At 40.4% G+C, this 22,997-nt stretch overlaps 2 protein-coding genes across 6 annotated transcripts in view; one reads left to right on the plus strand and one right to left on the minus strand.

Moving 5' to 3' along the window:
- RBM17 (RNA binding motif protein 17) overlaps positions 1-7,922 on the minus strand; it is a 35,041-nt gene extending 27,119 nt beyond the window's left edge. The window contains exons 1-2 of the mRNA XM_053922297.1: positions 7,765-7,922; positions 307-444 (exon numbers count right to left, since the gene is read on the minus strand). Of these exons, the coding sequence (XP_053778272.1) occupies positions 307-429 (123 nt within the window). The 5' untranslated portion in view covers positions 430-444; positions 7,765-7,922. The remainder of the gene's footprint in view (positions 1-306; positions 445-7,764) is intronic.
- LOC112322702 (pre-mRNA-splicing factor 18) overlaps positions 7,327-22,997 on the plus strand; it is a 50,180-nt gene continuing 34,509 nt past the window's right edge. Inside the window, exons 1-2 of one of the 5 annotated variants that reach the window (XM_053922299.2) lie at positions 7,327-7,504; positions 9,828-9,921. Coding sequence is in view for 2 of the 5 variants with exons in the window: in XM_053922300.2 (XP_053778275.1) it covers positions 15,258-15,323 (66 nt within the window). In the remaining 3 variants the exon portion in view is untranslated. Of the gene's footprint in view, positions 7,505-7,964; positions 8,340-9,827; positions 9,922-15,111; positions 15,324-19,770; positions 19,810-22,997 lie in introns of those variants that run through there. The other 4 variants (XM_053922298.2, XM_045186260.3, XM_053922300.2 and 1 more) reach the window with 4 other exon arrangements.

The raw sequence follows: 22,997 nt of genomic DNA on the forward strand, positions 1-22,997 counted from the left end.
TTACCAGACTACCAGGCACATGGCTACTAAAGCAATACTTTAACCAAATTCTCAGTAATCGTAGACATACTGAAGCTTGGAAACCTGTATCATTGCTGGAATTCGAGAGTACTGCCTTTCTCGGTAGGAATCCCTGCAACAGTTCTTCTGTTCCTAAGAGCTGGGAGAAGCAAAACGACCTTAAACTCCTTAATGCTCTCTACACAGAGCCTCTTCCCCAGCAGCAAGCTAAAACCGTTACTATTCTTAATTTAAGGAGGAACCTGCTCTATAAACTTCTGCTTTCCCACTGTGGGCTCATCTTACCTTTGCTTGAGTGAGAGCGGCCTTCTTCACCTGAAGCTGAGACTGCAGAAGTTTGAAGTTTTTGGACCAGCCCTCTGTTTTGGAGTCACTGGTCTCCACTCCCAGATCGTCATACAGGGACATCCTTTCAGTTTAATGCTGAAAGACAAGGCAGGGGAGGCATGGGGTTTTAAAAATGCAAAATACAGTACAGACTTAAAGTCTTTCTGAGTTAAAAATAACTCACTTTTAAGGGATTTTAAAGGTTAAATGTATTTAAAGCGATTCCCCTAGTCCAGGAGCCTTCACTGACAGAAGCCAAAACGTCTGGTATCACCAGTCAGTGCCCTTTCTAATACGCATGTATTATTTTGCAAATACACTTCTAGAATAAGATCATGTGGTCAGGAATTCATGAGTGAAACTGGTCTGTTCTATAGCATATAATGAGCTAAAGATGGAAGCTCTAGATTCAGGACATTGTTATTTACATACATCCAATTTAAAAAATTCTATTTGGTCTTAACAGCAAAGAGTTGAAGCCTTACAAAAACACCAGATTCATTCGGCACAATTAGCAGAGAAAAAATTTAAACATATGCCTAGAAATTTTTAAAAAACCAGAAATGATCTCACAGAAATAGGTTAACCAAATGCTTCTTGAGGGGAGAGTTCAGGGTTAGATCTTAAATATCCTGATTTCCTCATGACATTGATACAAAGAGATAACCATTCTACAGTGAATGATCAATACACAATATCCCTACAGAACAGAGAAATACGAGATAACAACGAAAACGAAGTCAACAGTAGTTAACATTCACTAAAACCTACCTGGACAGGGTGGAGGTATAAATGCAGTACCTGCTGTAGGAGCCTAGCACTAGGTTACAGATGGGGAGCTGGGTGGGACTTGAGGAGATAAACCTGCCCTAGGTCTCAGTAGGAAGACCCACCTCCCACCCAGTCAGGTGAACTCCACAGCCCTTGCTCCTAAATCCCTCCTGCTACCTTTAAAAAAACCCTCAATATTCTGAAACCCACAACATGACCCACTTCTCAAAATAAAAATAAAAAAAAAATCAATCTTTCTTATAGATGGAGAAAAAAACTATCTTTTGATTGAAATCTCTAAATTGCAAATAAATGCTTAGCACGGAGAGCTTCCTATTTATGGATGTATTCCAAAAGTCTGTCGGTTCCTAGGCCCAGACAGCATTTTCCCATAGAAACCATGTTATACAAAACCTGTCCCACCTTTGTCCGTGTCTCAGGAATAGGTGATGTAGACAAATGGAAAATACTTAATTCCCTCCTGGGTTACAACTGACTCAGGGCAAAAGTTGCTCTGCAGTACACGCTTACTTCTCTACCCTTCTCTAACTGGTATTCTAAGACCCTGCTGCCCCAGCACCTTGGCTGACCTTGGTTCCACTTCGTGTGGGGTTGGGGTGGTGGGGGTGGATATCATCTTTGCTCCCTCCAAATAGCTGTTCTGGTTTTGAGCAGTGTACCTCTCTCTGCCTGGAAGTCAGTGCCCCGCTAAGCTGTGGCTGCTTCTTAACATTTGAACCCTCAGATTAACCTAAAAACTTTGTTTTGATTTCTTAATGAAAGGTCCACAAGGTAGCACAGAAGCAGGGTTGAATAAAAGCAGAGCCCAGGGTACTGGTGGCTGACTGCTCCAATGAATCACCTAAAAATCCAGGGATGCCTAAATGTCTCCTCCTCATTAAGGCTTCTGGGACAACTCACCAGCTCAGCTGACAGCAGCACGGACAATTACCTAGAGAGCACATCCAACAGGAAATGCCCACTGCCTTTGGTGCAAGACGAAGTGAACATTTTACTCAGGAACTTGGCAATGCCTTGTCACGTTAAGCTTGAGTCATTAAAACTAAATGGAGAAACAGTAATGAACTCCACTTCTTAATAAAATATGGCTGAAATACAACCTTGTCTTCAAAGCTATAGAGGGAATCCCCCTGGAGTCTACTTCCTCCTAGCCTGGCATTCAAAACTAATCGTTTTTGTTTTTTAAAGATGTTTATTTACGTATTTTTAGAGGGGATAGGAGAAAGGAAGTGAGAGAGAAATATCAATGTGTGGTTGCCTAGGGGGAGAAGAGAAAGAGCAAGAAATTGGTAATCTATTTGAAAAAAGTATGAAAGAAAACTTCCCTAATTTGGTGAAAGAAATAGGCATCCAAGTCCAGGAAGCACAGAGTCCAAAACAAGATAGATGCAAAGAGGCCCACTCTAAGACACATCATAATTACAATGCCAAAGCTGAAAGATAAAGAGAGAATCTTAAAAGCAGCAAAAGAAAAGAAGTTAGTTACCTACAGGGGAGTTCCCATAAGACTGTCAGTTGACTTCTCAAAAGAAACTTTGTAGGCTAGAAGGGATTCACAAGAAATATTCAAAATCATGAAAAGCAGGGACCTCAAGATTGCTCTACCCAGTAAAGCTATCATTTAGTATGAAGGGCAGATAAAGAGCTTCCCAGACAAGAAAAAACTAAAGGAGTTCATCATCACCAAACCATTATTATATGAAATGTTAAAGGGACTAATTAAAAAAAAAAGATCAAAACTATGAACAGTAAAATGGCAAAGTATACAAATCTATCAACAATTGAAGCTAAAAAACAAACTAAGCAAACAAGAAAAACAGAGACAGAATCATGGATACAGACAGCATTTTGATGGTTGCCAGATGGGAAGGAGATCTGGGGGAATGGGTGTAGAGGTGAGGGGATTAAGAAGTACAAATAGGTAGTTACAGAACAGCCATGGGGATATAAAGCACAGCATAGGAAATGGGGTAGCCAAAGAACTTATATGTGTGACTCATGGTCATGAATAATGGTGGGGGGACTGCCTGAGGGAGTGAGGGGTGCTGGGTAGAAGGGGGCAAAGGGAGTAAAATCAGGACAACTATATTAGCATAATCAATAAAATATAGTTAAAAATAAAATAAAATTTAGATAACGATATCCTTAAACTTTAAATTTAATCTGAGAAACTCAAACAGAGCAACAGCAAGAAAAACAATTCTGAATTGTGGTTCTCAAAAAACGTACTTCAGAAATGACCATGCAGCTCTCATCTACCCTAGTTTAATTTTTTGAGCCCTCTTCATCCAGCTAGTCACCAAATCAAAACCTAGTAAAACTGTGGATTCATTTGTTCTGTCTTTCTTTCTTCTTAGAAAGGCAATGGAAGACTAGCACATACTGGGAAACAAATATAAATGAAGCTTTCTGGGAAATTACAAACATAAAGATAAATGATCAAAATGTGCTTGCAACCCAAACTCCACTTTATTTCTCCAATATCTCTTCATAAAAAACTCGAGAACCTCATCAAAGAAGGTATTTAGAAATGTTAGTGCCAATGGAAACAGGGTAACCAAATGCCCACTAAACTACGAAGGGAAAAGATTAGCGTATTATTTTTGCATCTTCAATTTCTGGCATAGTGTAGGTATTTAATAAACATATGTTGAAATATTAATAGTCAAGTAAAGTCTATTTAGCCACACGAATTAGCAGTGAAACTCCACAATGCCCACAGCCTCCCCTACAAAAATTAGGCGAAAGGTTCTGGAGATTGGTGGCGGTAATGGCTGCACAACGTGAATGTACTTGGTGCCACGGTACTGCGCACTTAAACATGGTGAAAATGGCAACTTCCATGTTATGTGTATTTTACTACAATTTAAAAAAGAACAATGGACACAGACAACAGTGTAGTGATTGCGGGGTTGGGGGGAGATGGGTGGGCAGAGGTGGAAGAGGGGGAATAAATGGTAGTGGAAAAAACACAATAAAAAAATGTTAAAAAAAAAAAAAAAGAACAGGTAAAACGGAGGGAAGAGGCCGCACTGGAAGCGGGAATGGGAGGTAACCAGCTGCTGTTTAATCAACTCTCATACATTTCCCGATCTGGAAGACTCACGTCTCATAGAAATATTTCCCCAAATTTGGGGGTTAAAAAAATCAAGCAGTGTAGAGGATCTCTGCCTCCAACAGAGTTCTTTCATCTAAAAATCCAATATTTAACACAGACTTCACGGTTGAATTAATGAGGTTTCATGAGACCATACTTCCTCTGATTCCATTTCTAAAACCAAACTGAAGATGGTTTGTTGACAACTCCAACTTGATTTGCCTTATCTGCAAGCTTCAAAAATCATTATACCACAAAATCTTATGTTAAAGTCCCTTATATTCTCAAAACCTTCAAATACACTTTAAATACTAGAAACTGATGTCATCTTAGCATCATCTGCTAGTTTCTGCAACAAAGTGCTTCTAGATCAGATCTCTGCATCACCATAAATGCGGAAGAATTTTCTCGTTTTTTACTGAACTTCAAATCCACAGGACTGCGTTAGTTATAGCAACGGCACATTCATCATCCATCCTCATATGTACGGCCTGCTTTTAATTAATTACAACAGTGCTACAAGCACCAGTGACGTCACCCAAAACAAGAGACAGGATTCGGACAAGAACCTACATGCAATCTACATGAACCGTCCCCTCCTCCCCACCCTCATCCCATTCAGTGATTTCCCCTGGCCCAGGGTGAGCAGCAACCTGAAACCCATTCACATGAATTTTACTTTCTTCCTTTTCTATAATTTTCTTTACATAGCTTAACTGCATCTATTCCTTAAAAGGTGTGTATAGTTATTTTAGCTGTTTAAAGCACTTATAAAAATTTCATAGTTGATTCATTCATTCTCCCCACTGCTACCACTAAATGTAACAAATGCATTGACAGACAGCCAGGACCTGAACTTCATTCATGCTGAGAAGTTAGATGATATGGCACATTTTTGTCATAAAGCCTTGTGCCAGGTAATAAAAAATAGCACTTTCTAACATTTGGATATACCTTGAGAAGCCAGGATCAAATGCAAATATAAACAGCTGACTTTTATAACTTAAAATACTTGCTAACTATTTACTTCTTTTTTATTGTAACACCACCTTCTGATCAACACATCTTTCATATATGCTCCTTTTAAGAAGAAACCATTAGCTAGAAGAATGATGATTTTTCAAGATTCTACTTAAGCTGGCAAAGTATGTTTTTTAAACATGCCACTGGCAAAAAAAAATGTGGAAGCAGTCGTCTCAGATGTGTCCCACCTACTCATCTTTCAAGTGCATCTCTGAAGCCTTTGGTGACTACTACTCACACATAAAACCACTGCTAGTTTGTTTCCCCTGAACACAGTTGGACCAGGGCAACTTTTACTTGTTATGCCTCCTACAGGTTGACACATTGGTCTCTCAGTATACCATAAGCTCCTTAAATGTAAGGGCTGTTTCTGCCTTCATCCTTGTATCTCTTGCTTAGCACCATGCTTTGAACATTGTTAAGTGCTTTATAAATATTTTCTAAATATATCAGTGAATGGATAGAAAATTAATATGCACCTATTTAAATCATAGTATTATGAATCAGTAAGATCTGCAGATCTGACTTTTAAAGATATTAACTTATGGTAACTGGGATTTGGTACAAGTATGGTAAATTTTAAATAGCAGACTATAATTAAAGGAACAAAACTACAACCATACAATTAATGTCAACATGTGAGGTCTAAGCACTTTAAGAAACAAGCTTGGTATGAGGCTTTCCTATTACTAAACAGGTATTCATGCGCCGCGAGGTGAAAACGAAGCCTAAAGAATATGGGAAGTATGTACTGACAGAAAGGAACAGGACGGATACTATGAGGGGCGGTGCACATTGACGTCCACAAAAAATACAGGTAACGCAAGGCATGCTGCATGGATGAGATTTACAGTAACTTTTTACAGGATATTTTTAAATTTCCCTACACCTCGACTCTGACACGCTTGTCACAGTTTAGTATTTCCCTCAATTCTCATAGACTCGATTATTACCAAGATACCATACTGGAGTGTATTCCAAACAAAGTCCATGAAAGTCACCTGTAATTTAGATGCATTAACAGAAAGTCCTTCACAGTTTACTATTACAAAGATTTGTGGGATTACTAGCCCTTGGTCTGTTCCATGAGGACAAAACAAAACAAACCTGTTTAAAACAAAATAGGTAAAAAGAAACCCACTTTATAAAGTTATATTTGGGAACTCAAAACAATCCCAATTCTTATTTTCCATAAAGGCTATCCTTAGTCACCCCAGAACTCCTCAAACAGAACAGCTCTTCACTGTTAACGCTTCTATTTACACCAGGTTATATTTTTGTCTGTCTGACAATCTATTCTAAACAGTACAGCATGCAGCACATTTCTTAATAAAATTCTAAAAATAAAACACCCTCGGTTTAAGTTCCTAATTTATTACTCCATATTGCCGAATATTCTTATTAAGAGTCAAAATGTCTGCAGCCTTTATCCCATAAAAATGTGGAAATGAGTTTCATCCTATAAAAACGCCACCTGCTGCTGGGAGACACAGTCCTCTAACCCTTATCCAGATATATTTTTCATCCATTCCCCTGGTTCCAGCAGTAAGTCTCCTCAATGGCTCTACTCCACTGCTCAAAGAACCTTCAGATCTGACCTCTCTTCAAACCTCTCTCTGCCTTACCTGCAGCTTCCAGAATGCACTACGGTGCTCCTGGTCGCAGAGGCTACCTTTACACTTCTTTCCTCTTCGGGGAACCTCCCCCCACCCACGTCTCGCACAAAACAGAACACCTCTAAAACTCCGCTGCGAGCGCCTCTCCCTCTTGGAAGCCTCTCCAGACCCCACCCCAGTCCTTGGACCACCCGAGGCACGGGTTTCTCGGATTGTTCCCTAGGAAGCGAACTCCGAGAGCAGGGGTAGACTCTTCCTTACTCATCTCGCATCTGCCGTTCGTTACACATGGTCTGGGCCAGAGGGACCGTCAAAAAATGCCTGAAGACTGAACACCAGAGCTGAAGGACCGCTTTTAAAGGACAAGGAGCGAGCTAACATCGGAGTCAGGACTTCCTTCACCTGTGCAGGTAACCCCTCGCCTTAGAGAAATGACTGCTTCCGGTGCTCTGTGGCCCACAAAGGAACCAGCTTCTCTCCTTCCCACTCCCTGGGTGTCGCAGGAGTGCAAGTGTGTGGGCCACAGGTGACAGGGGCCTGCCTACCGGGGTCCAGGGACCGAGCAACTTTTCAAAGGAAGACTAATGAAGGAGAGGAGAGGAAAACGTCCTCGGGCCCAAAGGAGACGGTAAGAGACAAACGGGGAAAGCAAGAACGGGAGAGTGGAAGAGTGCGAGGCCCTGGTGACCCGAGGCAAATAAAGGAAAGCGTTGGCGGGGCGCTAAGGGAAACCCAGAAGGTCGCCGGGGCCGGACCGGAAACCCGCCTGGACGCCGGCGGCTCGAGGGACCGGCCCGGGACCTCCGGCCCCACTGCGGTGCGGCCTAAAGCCACGGCCTCGCATCCCAAGCCCCCCGGGGCCCCGCTCCCGCCCAGGACACCACTTACCCGGTCCGCCGGGCCGACTGTACCCATGGGCCGTGGCGGCGCACCGAGGACTCGACCCCACGGGAGGGGAGCCGGGTCCGCTAGGCGTGAGCCCGCGACAGCGCAGCCCCCCACCGGCGCCAACCACTACGCCCAGGCCGCGGGTCCGAGCTGCTGCGGAGTCAGGAGAAGCGTGCGGCTGGGAGAGAGAGACTCGTCTGCGCCGCAGTCGCCTACCGCGACGCCCCTTGCCGGCCGGAGGACCGCACTGCACCCGCCTCCGCCAGCGTGCTTCTCTGCCGCCAAGAGGGGGCGCAGCGGCGCGCGTTTGTGAAATTTCACACTGAGGGAAGTTCCCGGTGACCACAGACGGCGAGAAGGACAAATGGTCCAAAGCTGCAAAGATGGTCCTCGGCAGCCAACTATGTACTGTCAAGTGTCTACTAATAGGAGGGAAGGGGAGAATCCCTCTGAGCCCGTCGCTGTCATCCACTCAAAACCATTCATGTGCACACACGACGCTGAACATTAATCACGGTAGGCGAGATGAGTGCAAAAATGCTTCAGAAGAAATGGCAGCAAGCACGAAAATAAAGGTACGACTAAGGAAACAATACATATGGAATTAAGGTTACATACATGTCGTAAGGCCTCACAATTTAAAAACAACATAACGAAAATTGGGAGGAAAAGAGAAAATGGGATTCCGTGTACATATGATTTTCATATATATAATTTGAGGTAAAATATTTCAAACTGATAAATCAAATAGTAGATACTTAAGTAAGTATATATCTCAGGACAAAGGAACATAGAAAGAATACAACCAACTAAAACCCGGTGATTAAGAAAAGGAGAAAAGAAAGAAATATAGAAAGGAGTCAATGGAAAATCTAAAATAATAGATGATTAATGGCAACAGCTCACATAATTAGTATGCTAACCCAAAACAAAAATACAAAGCTTTCAAATTATCAAAGCACATACACACTACTATAACAAATCAAACAAAATCACATACTGAAATATTTGAAAAAAATCACAACACAGAAAGCATAACAAAATAATATGACAGAACTAAGATCAAACATCATAATAAATAAACATGAATGAGCTAAATTAACCTATTTATTAAAATACACAGTTTCAGACTGGAGCACAAACCATAACACAACTCTGTGTTGTATACAAGAAAATATATAAAATAGAATGATTTTGAAAAGATATACCAGGAATATGCTAACATAAAGAAATCAAGGATCACAAAATTCCTGTTACACAGTGTTGATTTCATGGCAGAAAGTATCGAAAGAGATTAAGAAGGGCATTTTATAATCACCAGAGTTACAATTCACAGTGAAGAAGACAGGAATATCTATCTATTTCATTATTCATAGCAGAGATTATAGGAGATATAAAGAGAATATATAGACAGGAATAATTGATAAAATCCTTGCCAGATTAAGGACACGAGAGGTAGAGGAGGGCAGAAAAGACCTACAAATATAATTAATATGGTAGATCAAATATATCAAACTCTGTGTCCTGACACAGAGATTACATCTACCTTTTCAAGTATCCTCGGAACACTCACAACTATTTGACATATTTTACACCGCAGACAAAATCTTAATAGAACCATATGGATAATATTTGATCACGAATTTTTAAAAACTAGAAATTCATGACAAAACAGAAAATAAAATATTCCGGATCCTTAGAAGTTTTTCAACGTTTAGCATAACATTGGTTGTTGTCCTTCTTACGGTTGTGCGAGGAGGTGAAGTGTATCTACCTACGCCTCCATCCTGGCTGGAAGTCTGAATCTTACGACCTTTTGTACAGTGACATGCTCTATGGGCTTGTGGACTAGGGGCAATAGACCATAGCGTATGTCCTGGGTGTGCAGTAGGCTATGCCCTCTAGATTTTTGTAAGTGCAGTCTGTGAAATGGACAACATTGCATTTCTCAGACAGTATCCTTTGCCATTATGTGCTACATAATTGTTTATGTATTTTTTCTAGTGATTTCCTTTTTAACTTTATTAAGTTTCTTAAAAAAGATTTTATTTATTCATTTTTAGGGAGAGGGGAAGAGAAGGAGAAAAGAGGGAGAGAAATATCAGTGTGTGGTTGCCTCTCGCTTGCCCCCTACTGGAGACCTGGCTCACAACCTAGGTATGTGCCCTGACTGGGAATCAAACTGGTGACACTTTGGTTTGCAGCCCACACTCAATCCACTGAGCCACACCAGTCAGGGCTACTTACAGTTTTTTATATACAGAAATTATAACTCTTATGTGTCGGTACTGTTGTTTTCCAACTTTATGTAATGCTTAGAAAGTCTTTTTCCATCCCAAGACCATTAAAATCACTTAGAACTTTTACTATTGCAATGTAAAATTCTTCCCAGTTTATGGTATAATTAACATAACATTGTTTTAGTCCAAAGTGTACAACATAATGATTTGATAAATGTATATATTATGAAGTGATTACCACAAGTTAGTTGACATCCATTATGCCAGAGTTACAGTACCTTTTTTTGAAGTGAGAACTTTTAGCAATTTTCTTTCTTGTTTTTTTTTTTTAGCTCTTGTCACATAAAGAAAGTCCTCACTTATCGTTGATCAGTTCTGCAACTAAGCAAAGTGACATATAATGAAACCAATTTTACCACAGGCTACTTAACATAAGTAAGAGTTGATGGCGACTCATCGCCACTATGATGGAATGGTGAATAAAATGACGTCCGAGAACCCGCGGTATGCTGTGCAGCAGCTCAACTGCAGCCGTCATGCTGCACATTACATCCCCAGGGCTTGCTTTTCCTTCCTGTGTTTAAGATTTTATTTATGTATTTTTAGATAGAGGGGAAGGGGGAGAGAGAGGGAGAGAACGTCAGTGTGTGGCAGGACTTGCTTATGGTACAGCTGGAAGTCAGGACCTCTTGATCGCCCTCACCCATTTTGCTCACTCACCCCCCCCCCCCATTTTCGGCCGTCACCAAGCCGTTCTCTGTGTCTGAGTTCAGTTTGTTCTTTCAGACTCCACATATAAGTGAGATAATACAGTGTTTGTCCTTCTCTGTCTGACATGCCTCACTTCACATAATGCCCACAAGATCCATCCATGTTGTTGCAAAAGGCAGAACTTCCCTCTTTTTATGGCTTAATGATACTCCATGTATTCTATGTGTGTGTGTGTGTGCACGCATGTATATATATCTATATATATGTATATATATATATATATCCCATATTCTTTATCAATTCATTCATCAATGACCACAATTTATTTCCCATCTCTTGGCTCTTGTAAATAAAGTGCTAAAGTCAGAAAAGGTAAAGAAATTATAAGTCATGACAGATTTCACTGAAATAATTCCAAATGAGAGGAGTATAACGATGTGTTCTTTAGTACTAATATTTTAGATTTTGGAACAATCCATTTGTTATTGGGAATACACTGACATTTGCACAAAAATCCAAACTAAATATAAACTTATGTTACTGGTTTGCCTAATGTCATATTTTTAAAACACTCCTACTATAAGCATACCTTGGCAAAAAATACAATAAGATGAGTTCCAATGCCAACGATCCAAAGAAGGAATTTTGGAGATTTCAAGTGTTATTTATAATAGCTAAAAGGTAAAAACATCTATTAACTGGTACATATATGAATTCTATTGAATTATACACTTTGAGATAGTAAATTGTATGGTTTCTCATTACATATCCATTTTTTAAAAGGGCAGAGTCAAAAGCACTCAGCCACCTTCTTTGTTCATGTGAGTTGTACATATATACACGGCGGGGGAAAGGAGAAACAGAGAAACATCATTTTATTTGCATTAATTAACACATTTATTTGCATTTTATTTGCATTAACAGTTTGATCAATTATGATCAAAATAATCGGAAAATGTAAATTTCATTTCTAAAGGGCAGTTTGCTAAACTATCAAATAGGGAATGCTTAGTCCACAAAACTAATGCAAACACAAGTATTTCCATAATGCCCTTTCTCTAAACACTGGTACAAAGTAACTGTATATAGGATTTGATCGCATCTACAGTACACACATATAAACAGCACAGTGAAATAAAGTTTGTTTTTTTTAAGTGCCGCTGAGACTCTGTTTTGAGGCCCTGGCTTAAGGCCGGCCAGTCCCTTACAGAAGACTGCTGAGGAAGTCTGCACCCCGGCCCCTTTCCTGAGAGGTCTCTCCCACTCCAGGCCACTAGGCACTGCCCTCATGGCCCTGGAGCCGGTACCACATGACTAGGGACAACTCCTCAGCCCCCAGCTCAAAGAGATATATTCACATTAGCCCAACCTGCCCAGGCCTGTGTGGCTCAGTTGGTTTAGTGTCATCCCCCAAAGTGGTAAGGTGCCCCCTAGGGTTGCAGCTTGCTGCTGGCCTGGTCCCAGGTGTAACCCTGGGTGGTCCTGCCAGGGGGCCCTCTGTGGTTGGGAGCCTTCAGTAACTAGCTGTTCTGCCTTTCCTCCAGCCAAGTGTCAGTGTGTTGTGTCTGCTACTACAGGAACCCTACAATCTTATCCAACAGCACAGTTGCTGCTAGAATCTAGAGCAACATGTTAGCAGAGGAACACACAGCAGCTGTGACTTTCTACTGAGATCCTGGGGGAAACAGACACTCCTCTGCTGTACCTCACAGTAAGAGAACAGCAAAACCACACATTTAGAAAAGCTTACGATTATGGTGAAATTTTCCACTCATTCATGCAACAAATATTTATGGAGCACCTACTGTGTACCAGAAACAAAGTGCCTGCTTGCCTTCCAAGAGTCTATATTCCATTAGGGATGACATCAGAAAAAAAAAATCCACATTATAAAAAAAGTGAGTGAACTAGAGAGATCATTAAAAAGTGGTTACTCCAATGAAATAAGGTTGAAAACAGTCACTGAGGGCATGGTCAAGGAAAGGGTCTTTGAGGCACCATTTGAAGGAGGACCTGAAGGGGAGCATGGACTATTCTAGGCAGAAATGATAGCAAGTCAGAAGGCCTATCAGGCAGGAAAGGGCGTGGCGTGTTTAAGAAGCAACAGGAGACCAGCCTGGCTGGAGTGCAGCAATGGAGAAGGCAGTGCCACTCTGGAAGGACAGCAGGATCCAGATTACCAAGGCCCTACAGGCCACGGGGTGAAAATGTCATAGTAAACATGGCCATACCCTCACCTCCTGCAACACACACACTTGTTTTTAAAAAGAGCTTATTAAACATCACTGACATAAAAATTGCATATACTTAAAGTACAGAACTTAATGTTTTGATATATGTATACACTGTGTCAAGATCATTACCATCAACCTAATTAACATGCATCACCTCTGTAGAGTTACCACCTTTTCTGCGTGTGTGCACGCACACTTTTAGGATTTGTAAGTGTCTGTGTGTGTGTGTTAGGAGAAATGATTGCAGCTCAATTCCTTGAATGCCAGGCTGACTCAGAATAGTTTTAGGTATAATTAAAGTCACTAAAAGGAAGAGTTGCTACAGTTTAACATTACGATCACTACCGGTAAATAAGGGCAGGATGAAACTATTTGAGTTTCATACCATATCACTCCTGTCCAAGTGTTGTCATGAAAGAGGAATGCTGTCTGGGAAGGAAGGGAGGAAGGGAGGGAGGAAGGAAGGAAGCTACTGTTATTGTTACTAAAACTAATCACAACCACCAGAACCACAACCATGAAACAACCATTCTATCAACATAATGGAAAAGAAAAGTAGGTCTTTCTTCCTCCAAAATGAGGGCATCTTAAGTGAAAATCATTTACCACTTAAAAGCCCATTTAAAGCATATAGAAACTATTTTGAATATCCATTAGTTATTACAGATTATCTAGGAAAGCAATGAAATATATACCAATAAATGTGTTTCATGGCAGTTCCTAAAGTTAGCAACTGCATGAAAGAGTTTAATGATGTTGAATGCTTTGAAATTCCTCTCTTTTAGCGTTATTTTTCAGATTCTAATACTGCCATTATATTTTAGGATTTCCTGTTTAAGCTTTTTCTTAGCCTAGCATTTAAGATTAATCATTATTGGTCCCTATCAACCCTTATTTACTTCAGTCAGTAAGACTGTATGTATATGTAGAATTTTATAGTCCTGAGTTTGGGTTTTTATAGTCTTCTCCATTCTCAACTATCACTTCTCACTGCTCTCATAGGCTTTCTACAGAAGTTCCTCTAAGGCCTTTCAAATTTAAGTTTGTTGACTTAACAAACACACCCTGAATGCCAAGTGTTGAAAAGGACAATGCTAAGTGTAGCCTAGGAATATGGAGCAGCGAATTTCACCCGGTGTGTCGCAGCTCACTGGTGTGCCACAAGAATTTTTAAAGCACGCAGTACCTGCCTAGTCAGGCCACTGACCTTTTATCTTAGACTGTCAAATTAAAAAAAAACAACAACAAGAGCCAACACAACAATAGCGTTCGGTGTGAATGAATCAAAATTATACTTATTTTTTTTTTCAGATGGGCAAAAAGTATAATATATATTTTGGTTTGTGCAGAATTTTAGTAATTAGTTTATGTGTGCCATGAGATTAAAAAAAGGTTGAAACTCACCAACATGGAGACAAAGAAGACGCGGGCAGTGGGCAAAAGCAGAGTTGGAAGGAAGGACCCAGTTCAGGGTCTGGTGGAGAGCTCCAGAGAGGCTGGACCTTGAACTAGGGAAAGATTTGGATATACAGGGGGCAGCTGGAGGAGATTGCAGGGGGGAGGGCTGGTGAGAGCCACAGCAGTGGATAAGAGGGTCATTATAATCAGACGTCACGTGCGGGCTGCACCTTGTAGTTCAGAAGAAGCTTTCACATCTGACAGGTCAAGATTTTTACAGCATTCCTGTGAGGTAGTTAAGGGTGGAAACGCTATATTTGCTTCCAAAAAAACTTAAATGGATGTAGTTGCTTAACTTTATAGGGAATTTAATAGGCTAGCGATGAACACTACCCTTTTTTCTTTATATTAACGAGCAGGTAGTATTCATGTCGCTCGCTCTATCTAGTACCTTAATTTTGGCAAGCAGGTAACTTCAGAAAGTCTGATATGAACTTTTGGTATAAAAAGTAAGGATGTGGCACTTTTAAAAATTATTGAGGTGTTCTGCGAGGAGGTTTTTGGACCTGAACTAGCAGGTACAAGCAGGTACAAAACATCGTTACAGATGAAACATGTCGACCTCCACACCATTCAGAAAACTGGGCTTTCAGTCCACTTGTAGTAGTGGGAAACACAGGCGCACTGCCGGAGGGCGCCGCCAGGGGCCGCTAATCCACACGCCTTTGTCCACAACAGGCCCTCTGGGCGCTCTGTTTCTCCTGCGGCTCACCTCAGCTTCCGCCGGAGGCGCCTCTGTCATTGTGGTCCTCCAGCATTTGTACTCGCAGCCTATGTCGTTCAGCTGCGCCCGCTGGGTGAGGGTTCACCGAAGGAGTCTGAGAGGGGAACTGGCTTAAAGCCGGGCAACATGGACGTTCTGAAGTCGGAGATCCTCCGGAAGCGGCAGCTGGTGGAGGACCGGAACCTGTTGGTGGTGAGGAGCCCTGGGGTCGTGGGCGCAGGGTTGCGCAGCGGTCGGCGAGACGGGAGGCTTGGAGCGAGGGGACTGGTACAGACGGGACTCCGGCGGGGGTGGGGCTTAACCAGAGGGCCCCGTCTGCCCTGGAGCCGCCCACCGTGGATCCTTTTTACTCGGGATCTTTAGGGAGCTGGTCGGGGAGGCACAGAAAAAGCCAAGATTTTGGCCAAATTTCGCTCAGCTGCCCTTTAAATTCTCTCGCAGTTTCCGTAACTGCACCTTATAGTCACCCTCATTTGTCGGTAGTCTTCGGAATTCTGCCCCACTTCTCGTGGTCGTTACGTCTGTGGTTTTTCTAAGGGTTTGTGCCCAGCTGAAGCATAGAGGAAGGGTGACTCAGAATTAGTTTTTAATTCTGATTTCTTCCTACTGGTAAAATTGTTTTTTAAATTACATTCCCTTCCTCCTCCTCAGTACACATAGCAAAGTCTGTTGGTCAGCTCTTCTCTGATGGGAAGGCTAAAACTGTGTTGGAAAAACGGAGAAAAGGAGAAATAATTGCGTGCTTTCGGAACTTCCCTAAGTTGATCTCCATTACTTTATTGCATAACAATAACTTAGACGACCGGTTGTCAAAGCTTTTTCTGTGAGGACTATTAACGCTTCCAAGTTACTGAGGATCCCAAAGGGCTTTGTTTATGTGTTTATCGATATTTACTGTGTTAGAAGTTAAAGCTGAGAATCTTTAAAAATACTTATATATTATATTAATTCATTGATTACTTTATAGTATTGGCTCACTGAATTATGCTCATCTTCCAAATGTGGATATATTTCAGTCCACCATGTTTTAAAAATCTCATTTAATGTCACAAGTGACTTTATGGGAAATATCTTTTAAGTATCAAGACACCGTCAGGCTCGTGGGGACAGGTGTAAGATCGCCACAATTTAATTTTCACTTGAAAGCTGGCATTTTATCATAGCAAGTGCTATCAGTTGTTTCCCAGAAGTGGCAAGTTCACCTTGTTCACTTTGGGGAAGTTGTCTAAGTCTGAATAACTACAGTGTGTAGGTATTCTTTGATGTAAAAATAATATTCCATTAAAAAAAGCAGCCAGTTTAGGTTGTAACTTAACACACAAGTGCTTTCCTTCCAGACAATCCTCATACTTGGGTATAAATGAGAAGTGCTGTACGTATACTTGCCAAGGCTCAGGAGACGTACCCTTGCTTTTCACCCTCGGTGCAAATGTCCACGGGCGTACAGGCAAATAGTACCTTAGTGCTGAAAAGATGTTTGACCTCACAGACCCTCGCAAAGGATCTTAAGGATCCCAGGTGTCTTGGGACCACACTTGGAGAACATTTGCTCAGGTCTTTGGATGTAATGTAAGATTAATGTCTATGACATAGTGTAAGTTGGGATTATTTGGTGGATGGTTAATTTCATAATCAATGAAACTTTAAAAATAATTAGCAAATTGGAGCTCATTACATACAATATTACTTAGCAGATAAAGAGGGAAAGCATGTCCATATTTGTAGCTTAATATTTTATCTCTGCTTCAGAGACCCTTTTTCTTCAGATGAGTAATTTGAGAGTATTTGAAAAAGTAATGTAGATACTGGAAGGCGTAGTTGATGTTAGGAGAGCCAGGATGTAGAAATCTAAATACTATGGAGGGAAAACAATCATGGAAAGCTGAGCTCTCTCCACATTCATAACATGTGACTTCGCATCATCACGTAGGTGAGTGCTCTTGAATAACAGAGGCATACCTCATTTTAATGTGCTTCACTTTATTGCGCTTCACAGGTAACACATTTTTATAAATTCAAGGCAAGACCCTCCATCAGCAAAGAAGTTACAACTTGCTTTATTGCGACACTCACTTTTTTGTGATAGTCTGGCGCAAACAGGCCTATATCTCCGGTACAGGCGATACAGGCGTGCCTGTGTAGGAGAATATGATCACTGGACATCTTTTGCTTTTGTATGCATAGGGATGCAGTGTTTTGATTTACAGCTGTATAAGAGCAGTTGCTTTATAGACTTTTTCTTTCTGCATCATAGTGTCAATAATTCCATAACTTTCATACTTTTTCACTGCTCCAGCCACGGGAAGAAATAAATTTTAATATTTGGTCCTGACATTTATATAAAAATAGTTTCATGAAACAATTCTTACCTACCTACATGTTATTCTACCATTCGTTTCATTATTTTAATCAATTTTGTTTGAATGCTGGTTGGAGATCCCTGCATTGTTTTCATTGCTGTGTCTGTACCTGGGAAACCCCCATCTCTGTCGCATATTATTCTTCCAGAAGAGCCTTCTTGTCTTGGTCATTTTAAGTGGTTTCCCAGCTTTTAATTGTTAGCCTGATATTTGAAATAGTAAATGCCTATAAGCAGAGGCCCCTTTGTGAAACTGGAGAAGCTGCTAAGAGAAGCCTCCTAACACCTGTCCTAAAATGTTCTGCCTGGTGTAACTATGAGTTACTGAAATGCCAATGCAAATGTTGTTGCAAATGGTGATATTTCATTTCTTCATATGGCTAAGGAGTATTCCATTGTATATATGTCCCACATCTTTATCCAGTCAGCTAGTGAAGGACCCTGGTTGTTTCCATGTCTTGGCCACTGTGAATAATAGTTGCAGTCAACATAGGGGTGCATATGTTTTTGTGAATAAATGTTTTCAAAATGTTCAGGTAGATACCCAGAAGAGGGGCTGCTGGGTCATATGATAACTCTATTCTTAATTTTTTGAGGAGCCTCTGTACTGTTTTCCCTAGTGGCTGTACCAGTTTACATTTACACCAACAGTGAATGAGGGTTCCTTTTCCTCCACACCCTCTCCTACACTTGTTATTACTTGTCTTGTTAGTACTAGCCATTCTAACAGGTGTGAGGTGGTATCTCATTATAGTTTTGAATTGCATTTCCCAAAGAGCTAGTGAAGTTGAGCATCCTGTCATATATCTGTTGATAATTTGTTACGTCTTCTTGGGAGAAGTGTCTGTTCATGCCCTCTGCCCATTTTTTAAATGAGTAGTTAGTCAGTTTGGTGTTCAGCTGTGTGAGTGCTTTATATTTTTTAGATATTAACCCCCTGTCAGAGATGTTTGTAAATGTCTTCTCTGATTTGGCGGTTCCCTTTTTTGTGTTATTGGTGGTTTCTTTTGCTGTGCAGCTTTTTAGTGTGAAATAGTCCCATCATTTATTTTTGCCTTTATTTCCCTTGCCTTTGGAGTCGAAGTCATAAAATCTTCTCTAAGACCAAGGTCCTTGAGTTTAGTACCCTTGTCATCTTCTATGTAATTTATTGTTTCAGGTTTTGTAGATCAGTCTTTGATCCAGGTGATAGGCTCTTTTAGCAGCTTCTCCACTTTGCCAAGAGGCGTTCACAAGCTAAGCAGTTGCTTTTCAAGTATCCGATAAAACCTGAGACACCACTTAAAAGGACCAAAGATGTAGCAGCTCTTCTGGAACAGCAAGCCCTAAGGCACAAGTGTTTTTCAGCTGAAGTTAGGGTAATGAAAACAATTTACTTATCTCTATGCATTTCAAATTATGTTGCAGGTGTTGGTACACTTTACCTCTAAACAATTTGGCATGCATATCATTAACTAGTGTATAGTGTTTATACTGTTTTGTGTGTATGCAAAAAATTTACATATGAAGAAATACACAAATCATAAGTGTGCCATTAATGAATTTTGACAGATTTAGGTGTCTGTGCAAACTCAGTCTGCATGGAGTATATTGCAGTATATTACCCTCTACCACCTTCAATCAGTCCCTGCCCCCGCTGTCCCTAGAAGCAACCACTGTTCCGAGTTCTTTCCATTGCATTTAGAACCTCATATAAATGGGATCACACTGTGTACTTTTATGACCCACTTTGTTTAATCAGAATAATGTTTTGAGTTTTCTTCATGTTGTATGCATCAGTTTTTTATTCCTTGTATTGCTGAGTAGTATCTGTTATGTTTAAATATCCAATTTGTTAATCCATTCTACTGATCTGATGATGGGCTGTTAGGATCAAAGCTGCTGTGAACCTTTTTGTATAAGTCTTCGATTTTTCGCTTCTCTTGGGAAAATGCCAGGGAGTAGAACTGAGAGGTCATAGAATACCTATATGTTTAGTTTTATGAAAAGCAAGCAGATCTTTTCCCAAAGTGGTTGGACAATGTTATACATTCACCAGTAAAGCCAGAGAGTCCAGATTTCTTACATTGTTTTAAAGACTTGTCAGTCTTTTTAATTCCAGCCATGCTGGTAGATGTGTTGTGATACCTCATTGTGGTTTTAATTTGCATCTCCCTCATAGTTAACGATGTTGAGTACTTTTCATGTTTTTTTTTTATTCCGTCTTTTATTAGGTGTCTGTTAAAATTGCTTGCATATTTTTTAATTTGGTTGGTTTTTTTTTTTCTTCTTGATTTGGAGGAATTCTTTCTATATTATGGATAACCAGTCCTTTGCCAGGTATGTTTTATGAATATTTTCTCCCAGACTGTAGGTTTTCTGTGCATTTTCTTAGAGGAAATGCTTTTAATTTGATGAAGCTCAGTTTATCAATTTTTTATGGTTAGTATCGTCTGTGTTCTATCTGGGAATATAAAATACTATAATCTATTGGAAAATAGATTGGCAGTTTCTTAAGATATAAACATCACCTGCTTTACGGATCAAGCCATTCCGCTTCCTAGCATTTGCTCAAGAGAATAAGATATTCTCTTATATTGTCTTCCAAAATCTTTATGGTTTTATATGAAGAGTTTTTAAAATTTGTAATCAATATTTTTTCATGAGAAGAGGTAGGGGTGTGGCTTATTGTTTTCTGTGTGGATACCCAGTTGTTTGAGCACCATTTACTTAACATACTTTTCTTTTCCCTTTGGCTGCTTTTGGTGTCGTCAAAAAACAATACAGCTTACCTTTGAACAGAGTGAAGGGTAGGGGCACTGATCTTCCAAGCATTCAAAAATCATTGTATCACTTTTGACTCCCCCAAAAGTTGAATACTAATAGCCCACTGTTGACTGGAAGCCTTACCAATAATATAAATGGTCCATTGATACATATTTTGTATATGTATGATATACTGTATTCTTACTATAAAGTAAGCTAGAGAACAGAAAGTGTTATTAAGAAAATTATAAGGAAGAGAAAATACATTTACAGTATTTATTGAAAAAAATCCAAATAAGAGGGCCGACGCAATTCAAACCCATGTTGTTCAGAAATCCACTGTCATTGCTCGTGTGGCTGCAGTCTGGGTGCTTTAGCCTGTTCCTATAACCTGCTCGTTGATGCTTCTGCCAGCGCCACACCTTCTCAATTGCTGTAGCAGTGTGGTGAGTCAGGCAGTGTGAATGCTACCACCACAACTAGTTTTTCTCTTTTTATTGTTTTTTTCCTCCTCTTCATCCTCCTCCTGATTCTCCTATTCTTCTTTGTGACGATTTATTTTTATAGCGGCTTTACTGAGGTATAATTGACATTCAGTAAACTGCACATATTTAAAGCACGAGTTGGTGAGTTTTGGTACAGGTATACACCTGTGCAAGTATTTCCACAATAGGGTGCGCGTGTCTACCTCACCCCAGAGGTTCGTTTTGCCCCTTTGTCATCCATCTTCTTACCTGTTTCTGGACCCCACCTCCACCCTGTTCACAGGCAATCACTGATCTGCTTCCTGTCACTTCAAATTGGTTTTATATCCTAGACTTTTATGTAAACATACTGGTTCAGTGTGTTCTTTTTTTCATTCAGCCTGATAATTCTGAGATTCATTCATGCGGTTGTATATCTCAGAAAATCACTATTTTTGTTCCTGAGCAGTCTTCTACCCTTGTGCAGGTTTGGGCTATTACAATAAAGCTGCTGTGAACAGTGGTGTGCAGGTTTCTGTATAGATGTATCCTTTCATTTCTCTTGAGTCAGTGCTTAGGAGTGGAATGAATGGTTGGATCTTACAGTAAGTTCATGTCTGACTTTATCTTCTGAAAGAGTTTTTGTACGATTGGTGTCATTTCTGTTTATAATCTAATGCTATGTATTTTACATTGCATGTAATTATGTAAATACACATAATGATAAAATAAATAGCACTCACCTATGCTGGTGAATGCATTCTACCTATGCAGGGTAGTTTTCTACTTTGGATGACATTACTGAAAAAACGTATTGTCTAGCTAACAGTATCCATTGACACTCTACAACTTTTTAATTTGAAAAGTATTGTGTCTCTTTAAATTTTGTTTGTGTGTGCTACCATTTGGCTTACTAATTCAGACTCTTTAAGGCTTATTTTTATTCTTCAGCAGATGTCAACCCTACCACATGGTTTGTGATATCACAAGTGCTGTCTTGCTTTGCATATCTAGGCCATGTATTTGTTAGCTCTTCAGTGACTTTCTGTAGAGCTCTGATGATCGTGTTCTGTTCACGTAAACAAAAACCTTAACATTATAGAAGAAATTATTTTAAATAGTGAAATGCTCACAGTTATGGTTGATTTGTGGGCAGACATTTCAGGTCATGTGGTAGAAAGGTTTCTATACTTAAGAGTTAGTGACCTTTCCTTTTATAGTCCAGAAAATACATCTTGGACAGAGTCCAAGAATAACGTATGTGAAGAACCACGTAGAAGTTAGGTTCGGTCTTTAAAAGGAGAAGCACTGTGTATGTATGCCCTTTGCAGATTGTTTTTAAAATATGCCAGGATGAAAGGCCCATTGGAAATGGTAGGTGCTTTCGGAGAGAATCCAGAGAAATTTAACCTTCAGTTAATATGCTCTCAGAATGCATACCAGCCACTTTAGACTTTGTTTGTAGGTCTGTATTATATATTCTGTAGTAAATTCTACTAATTTAGAGTTCAAAAATTTTGAATGTAGTTAGAAAGGAAACTAAGTTTGTACACTGAGCAAACAAGTCCTGGGGTCTAATACGGCTCAGTTCCTAGATCACTCTTCAACTTGGGGCAAGTGATCTAGCCTGAGTTAGTTACCTATGACAGGGGTCAACATTACGATGCATTGTTTTAAACTCCTACAATTTTAATTCTCTCATAAATGCATCTACAGCATGTATACTGCAAAGTATATTTTCAGTGTACTTCATAAAATTATACTTCATTTTTTTATTGTTTAATTACAGGTGTCCTCATTTTCCCCCCATTACTTTCCCCTGCCTTACCGACCCTCCACCTTTCCTATTCAATCTTCTCTCCATCCCCTGCCATAGTCTTTGCCCTTGGGTCCTTTGTGTTCCTTGACTTGACCCTCCCCCTTCTTTGCCCTGTTATGCCCCTTCTGCCTCCCCTCTGGCCACTGTTGGTTTGTTCTTTATTTCCAAGTTTCTGGTTCTCTTTTGCTCATTTGTTTGTTTTGTTGATTAGGTTTCACTTACAGTTGAGATCATATTCGTATTAGTCTTTCACCACCTGGCAGGGCCACCCAGGGTTATACCTGGGACCAGGCCAGCAGCAAGGTGCAACCCTAGGGGGCACCTTACCACTTTGGGGGATGACACTAAACCAACTGAGCCACACAGGCCTGGGCAGGTTGGGCTAATGTGAATATATCTCTTTGAGCTGGGGGCTGAGGAGTTGTCCCTAGTCATGTGGTACCGGCTCCAGGGCCATGAGGGCAGTGCCTAGTGGCCTG

Source organism: Desmodus rotundus, chromosome 4 (assembly GCF_022682495.2).
Source record: "Desmodus rotundus isolate HL8 chromosome 4, HLdesRot8A.1, whole genome shotgun sequence".
In the NCBI taxonomy this organism is placed as follows: Eukaryota; Metazoa; Chordata; class Mammalia; order Chiroptera; family Phyllostomidae; genus Desmodus; species Desmodus rotundus.